The sequence below is a fragment of the Lemur catta genome, chromosome 3, assembly GCF_020740605.2.
Source record: "Lemur catta isolate mLemCat1 chromosome 3, mLemCat1.pri, whole genome shotgun sequence".
Lineage (NCBI taxonomy): Eukaryota > Metazoa > Chordata > Mammalia > Primates > Lemuridae > Lemur > Lemur catta.
Genome location: NC_059130.1, coordinates 14,590,679 through 14,606,758, shown reverse-complemented (window position 1 = coordinate 14,606,758; position 16,080 = coordinate 14,590,679). Strand labels below are relative to the sequence as shown.

The 16,080-nt window shown below is 57.4% G+C and overlaps 1 protein-coding gene across 1 annotated transcript; it reads left to right on the top strand.

Annotated features, from left to right (window-relative positions):
* The first annotated feature begins 729 nt into the window (after nucleotides 1–729).
* ALX3 (ALX homeobox 3) lies at nucleotides 730–11,228 on the top strand. Its single transcript, XM_045546318.1, has 4 exons — nucleotides 730–1,088; nucleotides 6,333–6,649; nucleotides 9,633–9,761; nucleotides 10,162–11,228. The coding sequence occupies exons 1-4, from the start codon at nucleotides 812–814 to the stop codon at nucleotides 10,468–10,470; spliced, it is 1,032 nt and encodes a 343-aa protein (XP_045402274.1). The 5' UTR covers nucleotides 730–811; the 3' UTR covers nucleotides 10,471–11,228.
* The last annotated feature ends 4,852 nt before the right edge of the window (nucleotides 11,229–16,080 follow it).

The window sequence follows — 16,080 nt, the reverse complement described above, 5'->3', positions numbered from 1 at the left end:
TCTGCTCTGGCCCTGCCTCTGCTTTTGAAACTCACCACCAATATATAAAAAGACTGAGCGTTGTGTTGGTCCAACCTCCACAGTCAGTGAGGACACTAAGTGGCTCCAGGTCTCACAGATAATTAATGACAGTGGCCAAGTGCAAGCTCCCAGGCCGGATTCCCAGCTTAGAGCCGTTTCCACGCAACACGTTCCCAACGACTCCTCACTTCTGTCAGACCCAACAGATCTGTAACGGAGGTGTTTTTGCTGGAGGCAAAAACGGTCCTTCCAGCTCCCAGCAAAGAGAGCTAGGTAAAGTTGCAGCCCAGCCCCTGCCTGCCCCAGGCCCTCATCGCAGGCTGTCAGGAGACAGTCCTAAAAGTGCTTGTTGCAGGAGGGAGGGAGGGAGGGAGGTCTGTCCCACACGGCCTCACTGCTCCAGGGGCAAGAGTCACTAGGCTGGATATCAGGACAAAGGGTGTTGCTCTGGGGAAGGGTCTCACCTGGCTGGGTAGACAAAAGGATCCCGCCCTAGAGAGGAAGCTGCTTCATCCTCTCCTTGAATGGCCAGGGACACGGGGCTCCGGGCAAATCAGGGGGTTCCCGGGCTCCGAGGGGTTAACCCGCGCGGGGCTACACGTGACGTGGATGGTTCTAGCATTAAGTCAGAGGCGCGGCCCCCTCCTCTGCCCCCCGCCCCCCGCGGCGCGCGCCGCTCCCGGGGGCTCCGCGCCCCCGCTCCCAGGTCCCTCCCCCTTGGCGGGCGCTCACAGGCCGCGCGGGCAGCGCGAGCCCGGGAGCCCCGGAGGCCTGTGCGCCCCAAGCCAGCATGGACCCCGAGCGCTGCGCGCCTTTCGGCGTGGGGCCTGCACCCAGACCCTATGCGGCCGCGGGGGACGAGCCTGCGGGCCCCCAGGGGACCCCCGCCACTGCACCTCACCTGCACTCCGCGCCGCCCCGCGGTCCGCGGCTGACCCGCTTTCCGGCCTGCGGGCCCCTGGAGCCCTACCTCCCAGAGCCGGCCAAGCCGCCTGCCAAGTACCTGCAGGACCTCGGGCCCGGCCTGGCGCTCAACGGCGGCCACTTCTACGAGGGCCCCGCGGAAGGTAACGCGCGGCGCGGAGCGCGCAGCCCAACCCTCTCTCCTTCTTCCCTACCCGGGCAGATCCGGACTTCCCAGCTTAACTCTCCCGCTTGCCCATTTGGCAACTTTTTGCCCCTCTCGCCTTTCGACACGGCTCCCACGAAAACCGGATTGGCGCTGGCCCGGGCCAGGCAAAAGCCAGTGCGGTGCGGGAGGCAGAGCCACCGACGTCCCAGGCGGCGGGAATGGGAGGCAGGAGGTCGAGGGAGGGTGGAGTGGCGACAGCTCGAATCCCAGGCGGGCCGAAAGCGGCCGGAACCAGGAAGGAGAGATCATGCTCGCCGGAGTTGGGCTGAAAGTGCCACCGGCCCTGAAGCCTGGACCGGGCCGAGGGCTGGGGAGCCACACTGAGCCCTGACACAGAAGCGTGGCTTTGTGTCTGTGCCCGTTGAGGGCCCATAGGCTGGGCCTCGCCCTACAGTGGCCAAATCGGGCTCAGCTGAGTACTGAGGCCTGTGGGCCCCCTCTCCTCCCTGGGCCTAGCCTCCGCGGAAAGGGCGCAGCCTGTGCGTTAGGCGCTCGGCCGAGTGTCCGCGACTGGTCCTGCAGTGCCCGGGCCATTCTCAAAACCGAATAACCGTATTCTTATTTCTCAGACTAACCTGGCCTCCCGTCATTCTGCACGGTGATGGCCGCCCTTCTCGCAGTCTTGGCTCTCCCCGCGCTGGGCGCTGGATCGTCACCGCTGGCCCGTTGGGAGCCGCTCTGGGCAGGCCTAGCCCCAGGGGGCCTTGAGGGTCCCGGGCGGGTGCCCGGTGCTAGTTCTGGTAGGAACGCTCCATCACCCGAGAACGCGCCTGCAGGCCCGGCCAGGCAGGCTGATCTGCGGCGCTGCCGCCGCCCGCTGCACCCGCTGACACTGGAGCTTCTCGGCGCCCGCGCCCACCCTATCTGCGCTGCTACATCCCGCGCCTAGGCCCAGAGCTGGATCCTCGGAGATCCGCCTCGACCCGCCGCCGCCGCCCCGCTGGCGCCTCACGGGCCTCCACGGAGTGGCCGGGCATCTCGGGCCTTCGGCCTGCCCGGGCGGTGGGAATGTGAAGGGGAGGGAGGGGAGGTGTGTGGGGGTCAGCGGAGGAAATGAACGACTCCAGCGAGCTTCTTGTCTGTGCCCTTTGAGAGAGGCTCTCCTGATAAAAACCACAGTTGGGACTTAATGAGAAGCAGTTGGCCTGGCTCCTCTGATCCCAGCCAGACGGCAGCGGCCGCGCAGCGCCCTGAGCTCCACCGAGGACAGGTACCCGGCCTGGCTCCGCGCGCCGCGTCCGGCGGGACGCACCCCGCGGGCCGGCGTCCAGCTCAGGCGCGCCGCGTCCCGCACCGACCGCCCGGGCGCGGACTGCGAAGAGCGCTGCTGCGGAGCTGGTGGCTGGGGAAACTTGGGATCCGACGGCGAGGGTGTCGTCGACAACGAAATGCTGAGAAAGAAAACCAAAGAGTGTGACTAACAACCAAAAAAACGGGAAAGGGAATTAAACCGAACGACGGAGGAGAGCGGCGAGAACGAGAAGTCAATAGCAGCCGGTGAGCTGGGCAGAACTGAATGGAATAAATGAAGAACGAACGAAAAAAAAATAAGCAAGAGGAAGATCGAACGAAGCGGGTAAATGGAGAAGGAGGGAAAGGACAAAGAGGGAGGGAGCAGACAAAACGAAAGAAAAAGGGACATCCTAAAAGAGAATAACACAAAATGAATGCAAGCGGGATTAAAAAAAAAATTAAGGATTCCAGTTGAGCCGAGGACAGGCCAAACGAAGGGAGGCGCGGCGGGTGCGAGCGCTGCCTGGGTAGCGATCCCTGGGCCGCCGCCTCCGCAGTGCCTCGTCCGGAGCTTGACGGGCCCCGGAGTCCCCCAGCAGAGCGACCCCGGCGGGCAGGCTGCTGGGGAGAGGCAGCCCCGGGGGGCCGCACAGCCTACTTGGTGGGAAGTGGCGGGTGAAGGGGGAACCCGCCTTATTTCCTGGCTTTTAAAATAACGGGCTCAGAGCGCTTCCAGTTCAGACCAGTGGGCGCGCAGCTGCGCCCCATCTGCGGTGCGATCTTTGCCGAGGCCGGGAAGTTGCGCACCCCCGAGGCTGGCGCACCGCGCTTCTCGCCCACCCGTCGCCCGCGCCGCTCCGACCACCCTTTGCAGAGAGCGCCCAGCCCCGCTCTGGACCCAGGCCGCGCCCTGGGGGTGCCGGCCACCTCGTGCCCTCTGCGCGTGGCTGCTCTGAGAGCCAGAGAGGTGTTGGCAGTTCCTTCCTTGTCCCACCGGGGCCGCCAGTCTGTCCCTCAGCTTGGCTCCCTGACCTTGGAACGCTCGAGCTATAAGTGACTCCCGCTAGAGTTTTGCCCGCTGCCGCTGGGGCCCTGAGTCGGAAGACCCGTGGGGACTGCAGACGTTCGAGAGCACCAAGTCCTCTCTCTTTGGCTGAGGCTCTAGGAAGAGGACCGAGGTCTCGTCGTGGTCCTACCCACAGTGTTTATGTCCACACTGGCTTTGGGCTTTCAGCCAGAGGACTGTTACAGCCCACTCCTCAGCAATTCTGCGAGTCGCTTAGCGACCCCCGCGTGGAGAGAGGAAACAGCGCCGAACGCGCGCGAGCAAGGCTGCAGCGAAAGGTGAAAGCCCATGTCCTCAATGGTTGCCTTCTGTAGGGGCGGTGGAGCACACGGTAGGCGCCCCAAGCCATGCTGCTCTGGGGCTGCACAGTGGCTAGAGGCACCACCTGGGTCAGGAGTGCAGCTGGCATGAGAGCGGGGTCAGGGGCAGAGAGCCCGTTAAAAGTTCTGGTCCTGGCTCCTGGCTTTCACGCCCAACAGCGCTGCTGTGGTCCTGCGGTTATGCAAGCCACGGACACCCAGGGCTGAGCCCCAGGCTCCGGGTGTCCAGCAGGAGTTTTTCCCCTTAACTACCTACCCAGTGTCTGGGTCAGATGCAGCGACTCCTATGCACAGCCTGTATACACTTTGAAGGTGCCCCACCCTTAACAAAGCAGCCTTCAGCTTTACAAACAGACTCAAACTGCTAGCTCCCATTCCTGGTCTCTCACCTCCATTTATCCCACTTCTTTTTCCTCTTCCATGCCTTTTTCCTCGGGAGGCTGCTCCGTGTTCTCTGAGGAGTCCCCCCGTCCCCCAAAGAGGTGGGATGCCATCCACCCCATGGTATCCTCCCGGCAGATCAAAGAGGTTTTGGAGTAATGGCAGTAAGGAGGGGAGCAGTTCTCTGGTTTCGTGAGGGGGCTGTAGACTGGGCAGGCATGGGAGGCGAGCAGAGGCCAGTGGGCTTGGCATTTTCTTTTGGGAAGCTGTCCTGAGAAGTCCTGCTGCACTTTTATCCCTTGACCCTGGCAGCTGAGTGGCTCAAGGTCAGGAAGGCAAGTCTCAAGGCCCCAGATTTGGTCATTTCCTCTGGGCAGGTCCTACTGGGACAGATACTGAGGTGGATCAGCAAGCCCCAGGGCTTTGGAGAGCCTCTGCAGTGATGTCAGTATTTCCAGAACCCCAGCCCTGAGCTATTCTCACCCCTTTTCTGCCTGGAGTCCAGCACGGCCTCCCTGCAAACCCAAGAGACCAAGACTCTTCCCTCTCAGGGAGCATATTTTGAAGTTCTGCTGTGTGTGGAGTGGCCCCTTCCAGTCCTCCCTGATCTCCCTGACCATTTTCACTTATTTGGTTCAAATTCCACGAGTCTTCCTTCCTACGCTTCTACCTAATGAGTTCGAACTACCCCTAGAACCAAAACGTGCTGGCCAAGAACAGAAGTCAGGAACTAGAACATTTTTCCCCCATGTTCCACCTGAGTGGAAGAGACCTGGTGCCTGGGGCTGTCACTGTGGGCCACCTGTAAACAGGGTGGGCAAATTCCAAGGCCAGGCCCTGCCTGACTGTCCCAGGTGTCCAGGACACACAACAGGGAGCTTATTTCACAGCCTGGGTGGTCCTGGGAGGTCACTGACCATCTTCCAGCTGAGGGGGACTTGCCCAACTAAACTTGTCCCCCACAGTGCAGACAGGGACTCATTAGACCCAGATCCTCAGAAGTCCATTTCTCTGGCCCTATCCTCCCCCAACTACAGCTGTGTGATCCCAACACCAAGTCCTGGGGAAGAAACTGCTCTCGGTGCCAGCTAGCTGGGCCTCCTCTGGGCCAGGCCCCCACTGGAGATGGGCCCAGGGCCAGAGAAAGGGCTGTGTGAGTCAGTGGGGCGTCTTTGTGGCGTCTCGTCTACCATCCCAGTGGACTGTTGAGGAAGGCTTTCATGGGGATGCCACTGGGGGGGTCCTTGTCAGAGGGAGAGGGTGGGGATCAGGCTGACCTATTTTTCACCATGCCTGCCGGTTGGTCCGTCGTGGTGGGGCTCCGCCAAGCTTCCTGAGCAAAGCACGTCAGAGTGGGGCTGCTGGAAACTGTTCCCAGTCTGCAAGAGAGTCCTCCCTGCCTGTTAATCCCAGGCACTGGGGGAGCGGCCAGAAACTCCAGAGGAAGGCACTGAGGAGAACGATGTGGACTGGTCTTCCAACTCCCCTTCTTCAAGCACAGCCTGTGTCAGCCCCACCTCTCTATTGCTGGAGCTTAAGTCCTTGCCCAGACTTCATAATTTTAGGAGGAATGGAGAGAAGAGATCCCTCTGGAAGGTTCTTTGTCCCATCCTGCCCTTCACACACCAGAGCAAGGGAATTTGGTGTTGACCTGAGACTTGGGATCCAGAGAACAAGGCACAGCCAGACCAGCCAAAGGTGGTCTGAGCATCCCCGTCCACTGCCTGCCTGGTCCAGGGAGCAGAGGCCTGAAGACTCAGGAACAAGGAAACACTGTCTGGCAGGGGCAGATGTCAGCCATCCCATCCTCACCACTTGTATTCTTGGGCTTGCCAGGGTGGTGGTCCCTGCTGTGGCGCCAGTCCTGGCACCCCCACACCCTGTGGAACATGCCACCACAGAGCACTTCCCTGAAACGAACCCCACTCTGGCCCCAGCTGATCCGCCCAGACCACAGCGCACATGGTTCCCTAGGGCCCCCTCCCCGGCTGGACCCTCAGCAGGCAGGCCTCTGAATGCCAGGCTGCCATGGAGGGTGGCTGCCGGGAGGAAGGGCAGGGAAGGGAGAGGAAGGGGGAGGCGGAGACTGAAGCGTCAGCGTTCTCCCCCCCTCCCCCTATTCCACCCACAAAAGCCCCTGGTTCGGTTTCCATCCTCCTTTTTGTGTTTTCCATTGCAGCTGAGGAGAAGGCCTCCAAAACTGCCAGCTTCCCCCAGCTACCCTTGGACTGCCAGGGGGGACCCAGAGACGGGCCCTCTAACTTGCAAGGCTCCCCAGGCCCCTGCCTGGCCAGCCTGCGCCTCCCTCTTTCCCCGGGACTCCCTGACTCCATGGAGTTGGCCAAGAACAAGAGCAAGAAGCGCCGTAACCGCACAACCTTCAGCACGTCCCAGCTGGAGGAGCTGGAGAAGGTCTTCCAGAAAACCCACTACCCTGATGTGTATGCCCGGGAGCAGCTGGCTCTGCGCACGGACCTGACTGAGGCCCGGGTACAGGTGAGGGCACCATGGGCACGGGGCTCTCTGGCTGCCTCGACCACCCAGACTGTGGCCAGAGCCTGGAAGGGCTGGGAGAGGCAGGCGCTAGCGCCTCAAAGAGCTGCCTTTCGCAGGTGCCTGCCCCAGCCTGCCCTCCTGGGCTCACCCTCCATGCCCGGCTCTGCTGCAGCCACAGGCTCCTCCGGCCCAAGTTGAGACTTATGCGTGGGTATAAAGGTAATGGCCTCTTGGAGTCAAAGACCTGCGTGGGAGGCCTGACTCTGCCCTTACTAGCTGGCTAGGTGATTTGGGGCATGTCATTGAATTTCTTAGTCTGTTTCCCAATTCAGGAAAAGGGAATGATAGTATTATACTAGCTGCTTAGGTAGTATCTAGAGGATCACAGTGTGGCAGCATTTTGGAAGCTGTGAAGTGCTGAACCCACATCAGAGCTGCTCCTGAGGTGGCTCTCCAGAATAAGAGGGTCCCTGGGCGGGGAGGGGTGTCTCAGGATCAGTGACTTTCAGTCCCTGCCAGCTCTCAGACCCAGACTGGGAAAGCCTGGCTGAGAGCCTTTCCCCACCCTAACAAACTCCCCCACTGAGATCGGGCCCCAGGGCTTCCTGGATGGGGCTGTGGCCAGTTCACTTAGAAGGGAGCCCAGCCTGTGGGGAGGCGGTGGGAGGGGGGCAGACGCTGGGAAAGGGGGAAGGGAAGTCTGTGTCCAGGCATGTTGGAAGTGACAAAGAACATGAAAGTGGCTAGCAGGCTGGGAGTGGGGAAGGAGGTTCGGTAAGTCTGGCCCAAGAGGAAGATGGCTGTTCGTTGCCTTGCTTTGAACTGGCTTGATCATAGTAGGCTCCACGATGCCAAGCAGGAGGTGCTGGGAGGGGTGGGTTTAGGGTTCCGGGGAAGGGAGAGGAGGTAACCTCTCAGGCAGAGGAGCCTGCCTCTCTCACCTCAGAGGATACTTAGCAGGGGCAAAGCTCATGCTCATCACATGCTACAAGGGACCCTTCCAGAGACCCTTTTTGAAGGCACTGGGACAGGGGCCAGCTCTGGCAGGATATGGGGACTCGCAGGCCTGTCTATGAAGAGGCAACTGCCATCTAGCAGAGAAGGCCCTACCATCCAATACAGGACAGGAGGGGCTTGGGCTGCTTCCCTTCTCCTCCCAGGTAGCAGCCAAAACAGCTTCCAGGACTGTCCTCCAAGGGTCTCCAGGGGCTGGGGTTATCAGGGCAAGAGGCCCAGCATTCAAGACAACCCTGGATTATATAAGCCATACGGGAACATCGAGTCTCCAGAACACCTCGGCAGGCCTCGGATGCGGGGTCTAAATAGCTCTTCCCTATAGAAGTGCTTGGGGGAAGTGGAGGACGCCTCCTTCACTCACCTCCTAGGCCCTTCCAACCCTGGAAGGGTGCGTGGGTAGCCATAAGGCCCCAGCCTCATTCTAGAAGCTTTTCTGAGGATTGAGGCACTAGACTAGGGATGTTTTCTCTGACAGAAGCATGACACCCACTCATAAACCCTGCCCTGTGGAGAACAATAATAAGACCACACACTGGACAATACAAAGGGCAGGTCCAGAGCCCGGGGGGGAGGTCTACAGTGGGGACTCTGGAGGAAAGTGGGTGGAGACAGAGAAGTAATTCCCAGTAATCAGACTCACTGGCTCCAGGCTTCTTCATCCACCTGCAGAGGAGGGAGAGTAGAGAATGGAAATCCAGGCATCTGGGCAGGTGGGGGTGGCCTTTCCCTGACCATGCACCAGGCCTGCTCTGGGATCTCTGCACCCTGGGAGCTGGGGGCTGAGTATGCACAGCTCCTTAGCTGTCAGCGCCATACCTGCCTGCAGGAGTAGGACTGACCACGTTGAGCGTGAGGGGCCGGGGCAGGATTTCTCATCCCAGCCAGGGTAGTTGGGTTACCTATACACATACGTGCAAACACACATGGGATGCTTCTGTTGTGGCTCACACCCAGATCCCTGGAAAGCAGAAGTTGTTTTTGTTTGTTTAGTTTTGTTTGATAATGCTAACATCTAGCCTGGAGCCTGACACGTAAATGTTCATTAAGTGATGGAAATACAAAACACATACAAGAATATACATACATGTAACAGTCATAGGGCATACACCAGACAAATTTCTCACAGATAATGTACACACACCTGCACAACACACAGCGATGCCATCCCAAGCTGCCAAGAGCTTACAAATGAATGGGAGAGACAGATTCCAAAACAGATGACAGTGGAATGTGGGAAGAACAAGGAGAGAGGTCCAGGGTGTGATGGAGTCCAGTGGAGGTATCTAGCTTGGATGTATGTGTTGAGGGGATGGGTAGCCCAAGCAGGAAACCTGAGCGACAGCAGGAGAGAGCAACATAGCAGAGTACTTCAAAGGAAAGCTGGGGTGGGAGCTTGAGAAGCAACTAGGAAGAACTGGGTGTTGTGGCCTGGCAGGACATGAGGCTGTGGAGAGAGGCAGGGGACTTGTTAAGGAGCTGGGCTCTGGGCCAGGGTCTCCAGGGAGCCACTGAGGGTTTAAAGCAGGACCATGACCAGAACAGAAATATCTTTTCAGATTCCTCAGATGCTGTGAAGTGGGCAGACTGGAAAAGGAGATGAGGCAGGGGGACTAGGAACCCAACACACGTGCATGATCCAGGGCCTCTGAGACCCACGGACCCCGCATGACACCCCTACTAAGCATAGCCATGCTGGGGAACCAGAGAGTGACTCAGCCCAGGGATTGGTAGCTGCGGGCCCATGGGGTCAATTAACCCCCTCTGGGCTTGGGCCTCTCTCGGGCTCCTTCCCAGGCTCCCTGGCCCTGAGAACAGTGAGGATTAACAATCCCCTGCAGCTCGAGATGCTCCAGCCTGGAGCAAGCTCCCCACCCCACAGGAGGACACAGCATGACTCTCTCCCCAGCAGGCTCCATTCCTCAGGGCTGCTCTGTCACCCCCTCAACCCCTCCCAACCTGCCCCCAGGTCTGGTTCCAGAACCGCAGAGCCAAGTGGCGGAAGCGTGAGCGTTATGGGAAGATCCAGGAGGGGCGGAACCCCTTCACGGCTGCCTATGACATCTCGGTGCTGCCCCGCACTGACAGCCACCCCCAGGTGAGACCCCAACCCCACCTAAGTCAGGGCCCAATCTCCTCCCGTGGGGTTGCCAGAAAGAATGTGAGCTCTGGCCCAGGGAGACCTGGAGGAGCTTCAGGATTCTGTGACCTCGGGCAAATCACTGAACTTCTTCCTCTGCAAATTGGGGCTCTTGCTTGTCTCATGAATGATGCATGCGGAGCACAAAGGAATCATAAAAGGAAATTTCATTTTGGGAGCAGTGGCAAGGGCCTCCCAAGATGCCACTGCCAGTGTTGGGGGTAGGAGGGGATAGACCTGAGCCAAGTGGAGGTTTCTTGGAAGTTTTCTGGGGCCCCAGGGACAAAGACAGCCTCTGGGTAAGGTAGGCAGCTCTGGGGCTACTGGCTCATGGGCCTTCTTTTCTCTCTCTTTTCAGCTGCAGAACTCCCTGTGGCCCAGCCCAGGATCTGGGAGCCCTGGGGGCCCCTGCCTCGTGTCTCCAGAGGGCATCCCCTCCCCGTGCATGTCTCCATATTCCCACGCCCATGGGAGTGTGGCTGGCTTCATGGGGGTGCCAGCCTCCCCTGCAGCCCACCCTGGCATCTACTCCATCCACAGCTTTACCCCCGCCCTGGGGGGCCACAGCTTTGAGCCCTCCCCAGACGGCGACTATAAGTCTCCAAGCCTTGTCTCACTCAGGGTGAAGCCCAAGGAGCCACCCAGCCTGCTGAACTGGACCACGTGATTGGTCACGTGGACCCCACTGTGCTGTCCACCCCTTTTCTGTTCCCAGCTGCTCCCAGCCCATCCCTGCCTGGATGCCAGAGAGGACACACCTCTGCCTCCAAGCCCCAGATAGTTCCAGGGGCCTGAGAGAGCAGCTGGGACCCTCAGCCCCCAGCAGGGAACATGCTACAGGGTCTTTTCTCTTAGAATAAGGGGGGCCTGCCTAAGAGAAAGGGCTTCAAAGGACTCTTCCTACCACAAACTGAGTTCCCTCGCCCAAACTCCGGGCTGGAGGGAGTGAGATAGTGCCCTGTGTCCTTGAGACTTTGTCCGACTGTCATCTCTCCAGCTGAAACAGCGTAATTGGCTCCTCATTCAGGGAACCCAGGAAAATGGGAGGAGGAGGATGCAGAATGAACCGGGAGGAGTTCTTTGTGAGAGAGGGGAAACCCCAGAGAGTCCTCGGTGACCACCTACAGTCAGCCTTGCTTCCCCCTCCCCACCAGGGGGGACCTGCAAGGCGAGGGGGTCGGCAAAAGGTGCCCAGCTGCCCTGCTGCAGCCAGCCCTTACTCCTGCCCTGTGCCCGTCTCCAATGTGCTATGCAGTCATCTTCCCCTTCAAGGGGGCAGAAGTTCCACCAGAAACCACCACATATTTGGATTCTCTTTCATAGGATCTGCCCAGAGCTATGCCATGCAAACTATTGGACGTTGCTCAGCAGAAAACAGATTGCCACAGACCCTGAGATCCCAACCTCCATTTTTGTAAAGATACTTTTGTAAAAAAAAAAAAAAAAAAATGCTGCCCAGCATAGTAATAAAGGTGGTGGTGTTTTTTCATACCAGGTGATTGTATATCCTTAGGGCTGGGCCCTTTAGGTCCCATCTGTGCCCAGGATCCAGGCTGAGCCAGGCCCTCCTGAGGGCCCAGCAAGGCTCCCAGAGGTCAGGGGAAGATGGCCTGCAGCAGAGCTCTCCGGCCGCTGCATGCCACGCCTGGCCCTGTCACCTGCCCGGGGTCTCTGTGCCCTTGGTTGGTGCTGGGAGGCAGGGAGAAGAGTGGCTCTAGGGCTGGGCTCACTTGGCAGGGACAATTTGGAGTGGGAAGGAGAGTGAAAAAGCTGAGATAACTCTGTGGCTAAACTGACAATAGAGGGGAAGTAGAAAGGAAGAACGGGGTGCCCACTAAAGGCTCTGAGCTGTCCCCATGGGCTGGGACCCCAGAGTGGTGGGGGCAGGGCAGCTCCCTTCTCCCAGACGCCCAGGAGCATGTCTGAGCTGTGGGGCAGAGATGAAAGCCAGAGCTCTTTCTTGTGGTTTCAGAGTATTACCCTTTCTATCCTTCATCCCCACTTTCTGACTTATCTCTGAAGCCTGGAAGCCAGGAAAAATGAGGCCCTCCCACCCTCCCAGTAAACACAACCACATTGCTTAGAAGAATTCAGCCTCAGCCAGGAGCCCGGCCGCCCCCACCCCAAGCCTCATCTTTCAGGCACAGAGAAACCCAAGCCCACAAAGACACAGGGCTGAGCTTATTCCCAAGGAGGGAGCGAGTCCCCCATCAGATCAGATTTCCCAGCCAAGACAGGCGCTGTGACAAGGCCATGTATCCCCAAAGGAGTCAGTCTCTTCCCTTTCCTTCCCTCGATTCAGTGCCTGGTTTCTGGCGATTTCCTTCCTCTCTCCTCTGATGCTGACTCTGAGGTCCAGGTGTGAGCCCTGTGTCCAGCAGGGGGACGGACACACCCGGGAGGAGGGAGGAGAGTCAGCTAAGAGGGAGAGGCACGCCCGGCTGCCACTGATGAACAGAATCACCCTCACCCACCTGGTCAGTAATGGAACTGGGGCTCGAGCCCACCTTTTTGACTCCAGGGCTTATACTGCTGTACTAGAAGTTTCTTCACCCAAGGAGTGAACAGCAAAGTTTTGGACCTTCTGCCCCATAAAAGTCAGAGAGATGCAGAGAGAGGTTAGTTTGTTCTACGAACATTTATTGAGTGCCTACTCTGCCAGGCACTGTGCTGGGTACTGGAGAGAGCAATGGCAGATACAGAAAAACATGGTTCTTTCTCTTGGCTTAGAAAGATGGAGGGAGGGAAGAGGAAAGGATCTGTCAAAGCCCAAGCAAAGAAAGGAGAAGAAAATAAAGTCGAGCCAGAAATCAATGCAGCAGGAGTGGGAGAGGCAGGCCGGGGCCAGGAGAGGACCCGTGGCGGGGGCCCTGCTTGGGGAGGGCACAGGGAGGCCAGAGACCGGCTACTGGCTCTCATCCAGGGGCGTCTGCCCACAGCTCATATTTTTCTGTCCAGTGACAGCTAAATGAAGAGAAAGCTAACTTTACAACCGCCCACTTCACACATAATGAATATGAATGGGCATCCCGTAGCCTGTTCCGTGGGATTATCTGTGAGCTGACGGGTCCTCCCACTGACTGGGCCATCCCAGTGGCCGGTCCCCTGGCAGGGTGCAGGCAGCCCTTCCACCTGCTTCCCATTAGCCATGTCCCCCTCCTCCCCTACACCCCTAAGACATAGCTCCCAGGTCTCCAGATGTCCCCACCCTCAGCCTCACTCCAGAGGTGACCTCAGACCTCAGCCTTGGATCCCCAAGGCCAGGCTGTGGCTCTGGTCACTCCTAGGAAAGGAAAGGGGAAGTGGCTCTGCCAGGAATCCCAACTTTAAGGGAGTTGTTAGGCTCAATCTCCCTTTGGAGAGGCTCCTCTCTGCCCAGTGAGGCCCACTCAGAGATGCCAGAGCCCTAAATCTTGGTCCTGGCAGGGGCACTGACACCAGACCAGGACTGGAGGGCCATAAATGGGGGGCCCATCATTCCAGGCTTCCTGCCTCAGTGGGGCAGCGGGAAATCTTCTCATTAGAGGCATTTGATCCTCCTTCCTCACCTCCCCCCAACCATTTACACATCAACCTGAATGACGATCCCAAAGTGCACACCCTATGCAGCTCCAGACAGGAACGGAGGCCGGCGTGGCCAGGAGCTGGGCGGATTGTAACATTTCCTTTATCCAGCAGAGGAAGCACATACCTAACCCCTCCCCAGCCTCCTCCAAAGGCTCACCCTGGCCAATTTCACCTAGAGGGCAATGAACCTGAAGCATCTGTTCTCGGGGCCATCGTTGATGATGCTGGAGCCCTCCCTTCCACTTAGCGGCTGTGGGCTCCCCCAGCAGGCTCTTCTCCAGGAGGCTGGGACCAACAGGTCTTGTCGTAAGCCCTTTAGATGTCTGTCTCTGTACCTACCATGCTACTGCTTTTACTTGCTTTGGTGGCTGTCTCTCCATCGACTGTGAGCTCGTTGAGAGAAGCGAGACTGTGGTGTCCGAGTCACCTGGACATCCAGGGCATCCAGCAAGGGGCCTGGCCCAGAGTAGGCCTTCAGGTGTGATGGGGGTTGCTGGGTGAGCAGCTGACTTCTGAGAGGCCTCTGGATTCAGAGCCGTGAGCTAGGTATAGGGAGATAAGGAGGCCTAGGGCATGGTTCTGGTCCTTGAAGGGGATTTCTGTTTTCTAGGAAATGGACACAAATTCATAGGTTAGAGCTGGAAGGACAATTACCAATACTAATAATTGCTACCACTTATTGTTGTCTCTTGTCAGTCAGGTGTAAGTTCATTATCCATTATCTTATTCAGCCCTCACAATAGGGCTATTATTCAATCAATTTTTACAGATGAGCCAACTGAGGCTTAGAGCCTGACTAGCTCAAGGTCCCTCAGTGAGTAAATGTCAGAGCCTGGATTGAAAGTCAGGGCTGTCTCACTCCCAAAGGGTGCACTCCCTGTGTTTTACAGTCACCACCCTGAGGCTGACTGCCAAGTGCCAAATGAATGTAACAGTTATTACTACTTTGAGCAGTCAGTTCGTTAGAGGACAGACAGGAAACCAGCCTCCCAGTAGATAAAACCTAGCAGGTACGGCAGGGGCAGCCAACACAGGAGTCCTCTGGGACCCAGAAGAGAAAGAAATTTAGGCTCAGGCTGAAAAGCAAAAAAAAAGTAGCAGCAACAGCCCTTAAGTTACCTTGAGGAGGGCACATCAGAGGCTAGGCCAAGGCCAAGCCTGGATGGCCCAGTTAGGGCCTAAAGTGGTAAACATCTGCCATGAATATTCTGTGCCAGGGACCACGCTAGAGCAAAGACTAAGTATTGGCTAAGGTGAATCAATTGCAAACAGAAACCTGAGGCAAGTTCTTTACTCCTTCTGAGCCATAGTTTTCTCATCTACAAAATAGGGGTTAAAACAGTACTTACCTTTCAGGGGTACTGTAAGGAATACGTGAGATATTACACATCAAGTGCTTACAACAGTGGCTGGCGCATAGCAAGTACTCAGTATTCGCTGGCTACTGTGTAGAAAATAAGCCTTCAAGAAACATTTAATATTGTGCCTAGTACCTATTTGGCATCCTGTAAGTGGTAACTCCTGTGATTAATGGGGGACAGTTCCCATCCTCAGAGTGATACATCCTCGGTATAATCCGTCCCTCTGTGGACTGAAAGAGCACTGGATCCTGAGCATCAACAGCAGTAACCAACATTTTATGTAACTCAACTGTTTACAAAAGGTCTCATGTACTCTGCCTATCTTGTGGCCCAGATGAGGTAACAGTCACAGAGACTAGTTGGCTCCAAAAGACATTTCTGTACAAAGACCTGGGTTAAACTGGCCCATCTGGGCCAGGCATGGTGGCTCCCACCTGTAATCCTAGCACTTTGGGAGGCTGAGGTTGGAGGATTGCTTGAGGCCAAGAATTCAAGACCAGCCCAGGCAACATAATGAGACCCCTCCCTACACCCACCCCCCCAAAAAAAGCCAACCTGCCACTAACACACTCTGGCAGGAGAATGCCGTTCTCCTCCCCAGGCCAGCTCTTGGGGCTACAGATGATGGGATTCATCTGCTCAGGCTTTACAGCCTTGCAGCTCTGATATTCCGCATTCTCTTGTGCAGGTCAGAGCAGAGACTGGGGAAATCAAAAGGGAAGGGGGACAAAGCCTCAGGGCAGGCAGCTTCAGTGACCCAGGCTGCATGGTAGAGTGAGAAAGTGAAAATCACCTTCCCCAAATTAAAATCTCAAGGTGTGTACTTCCTATCAGTCCTGGCAAGAAACAGCAGGAAATCTATCATACATGCACAGATTGCGTCAATTCCCTCGTCCTGTGTAAGTCACTTTGAGGCAAAGGGCCAACCAGTCACAGGGACTTCCCATCTCATAGGCTGTGTGACCATCAGGAGTATACTGCTGGCTTCCACCCCTGCTGTGTCTAACCATGTTGGCACATCAAGGCCTGTACTGAGGCTCAGCAGGTCCCAGGCCAGGCAGCCACTAAACATAAGACCCAGCAAAGGGGAGATTCTCCCCAGAGTATGTTTCCTTTGTAAGTCAAGACCCTTGGAAGATTTAAGACCCCAAACACATTGCCTACAGGTAAGGGACTTTCCAGCAATTCTGAAAAGGGAACACTCCTTCCATCAGCATCAAAATGGTAATATCCTCTAAGGCAGAGCCTCAAGACAAAGCTAGGCAGAGGCAGACATGACCAGGAGGACTAAACTGACACCTACCACAGAGGTTTTCCTTGCTTCTCCCTCAGCCACAGGGTCTCCTGGG

Bases quoted from the DNA above. Each gene is read 5' to 3' on its own strand.
- ALX3 (XM_045546318.1), top strand. From the start codon at position 812: ATGGACCCCGAGCGCTGCGCGCCTTTCGGCGTGGGGCCTGCACCCAGA. The intron at 1,089-6,332 runs GTAACGCGCGGC...TTTCCATTGCAG, and splicing joins CTACGAGGGCCCCGCGGAAG to CTGAGGAGAAGGCCTCCAAA. The intron at 9,762-10,161 runs GTGAGACCCCAA...CTCTCTTTTCAG, and splicing joins GCACTGACAGCCACCCCCAG to CTGCAGAACTCCCTGTGGCC.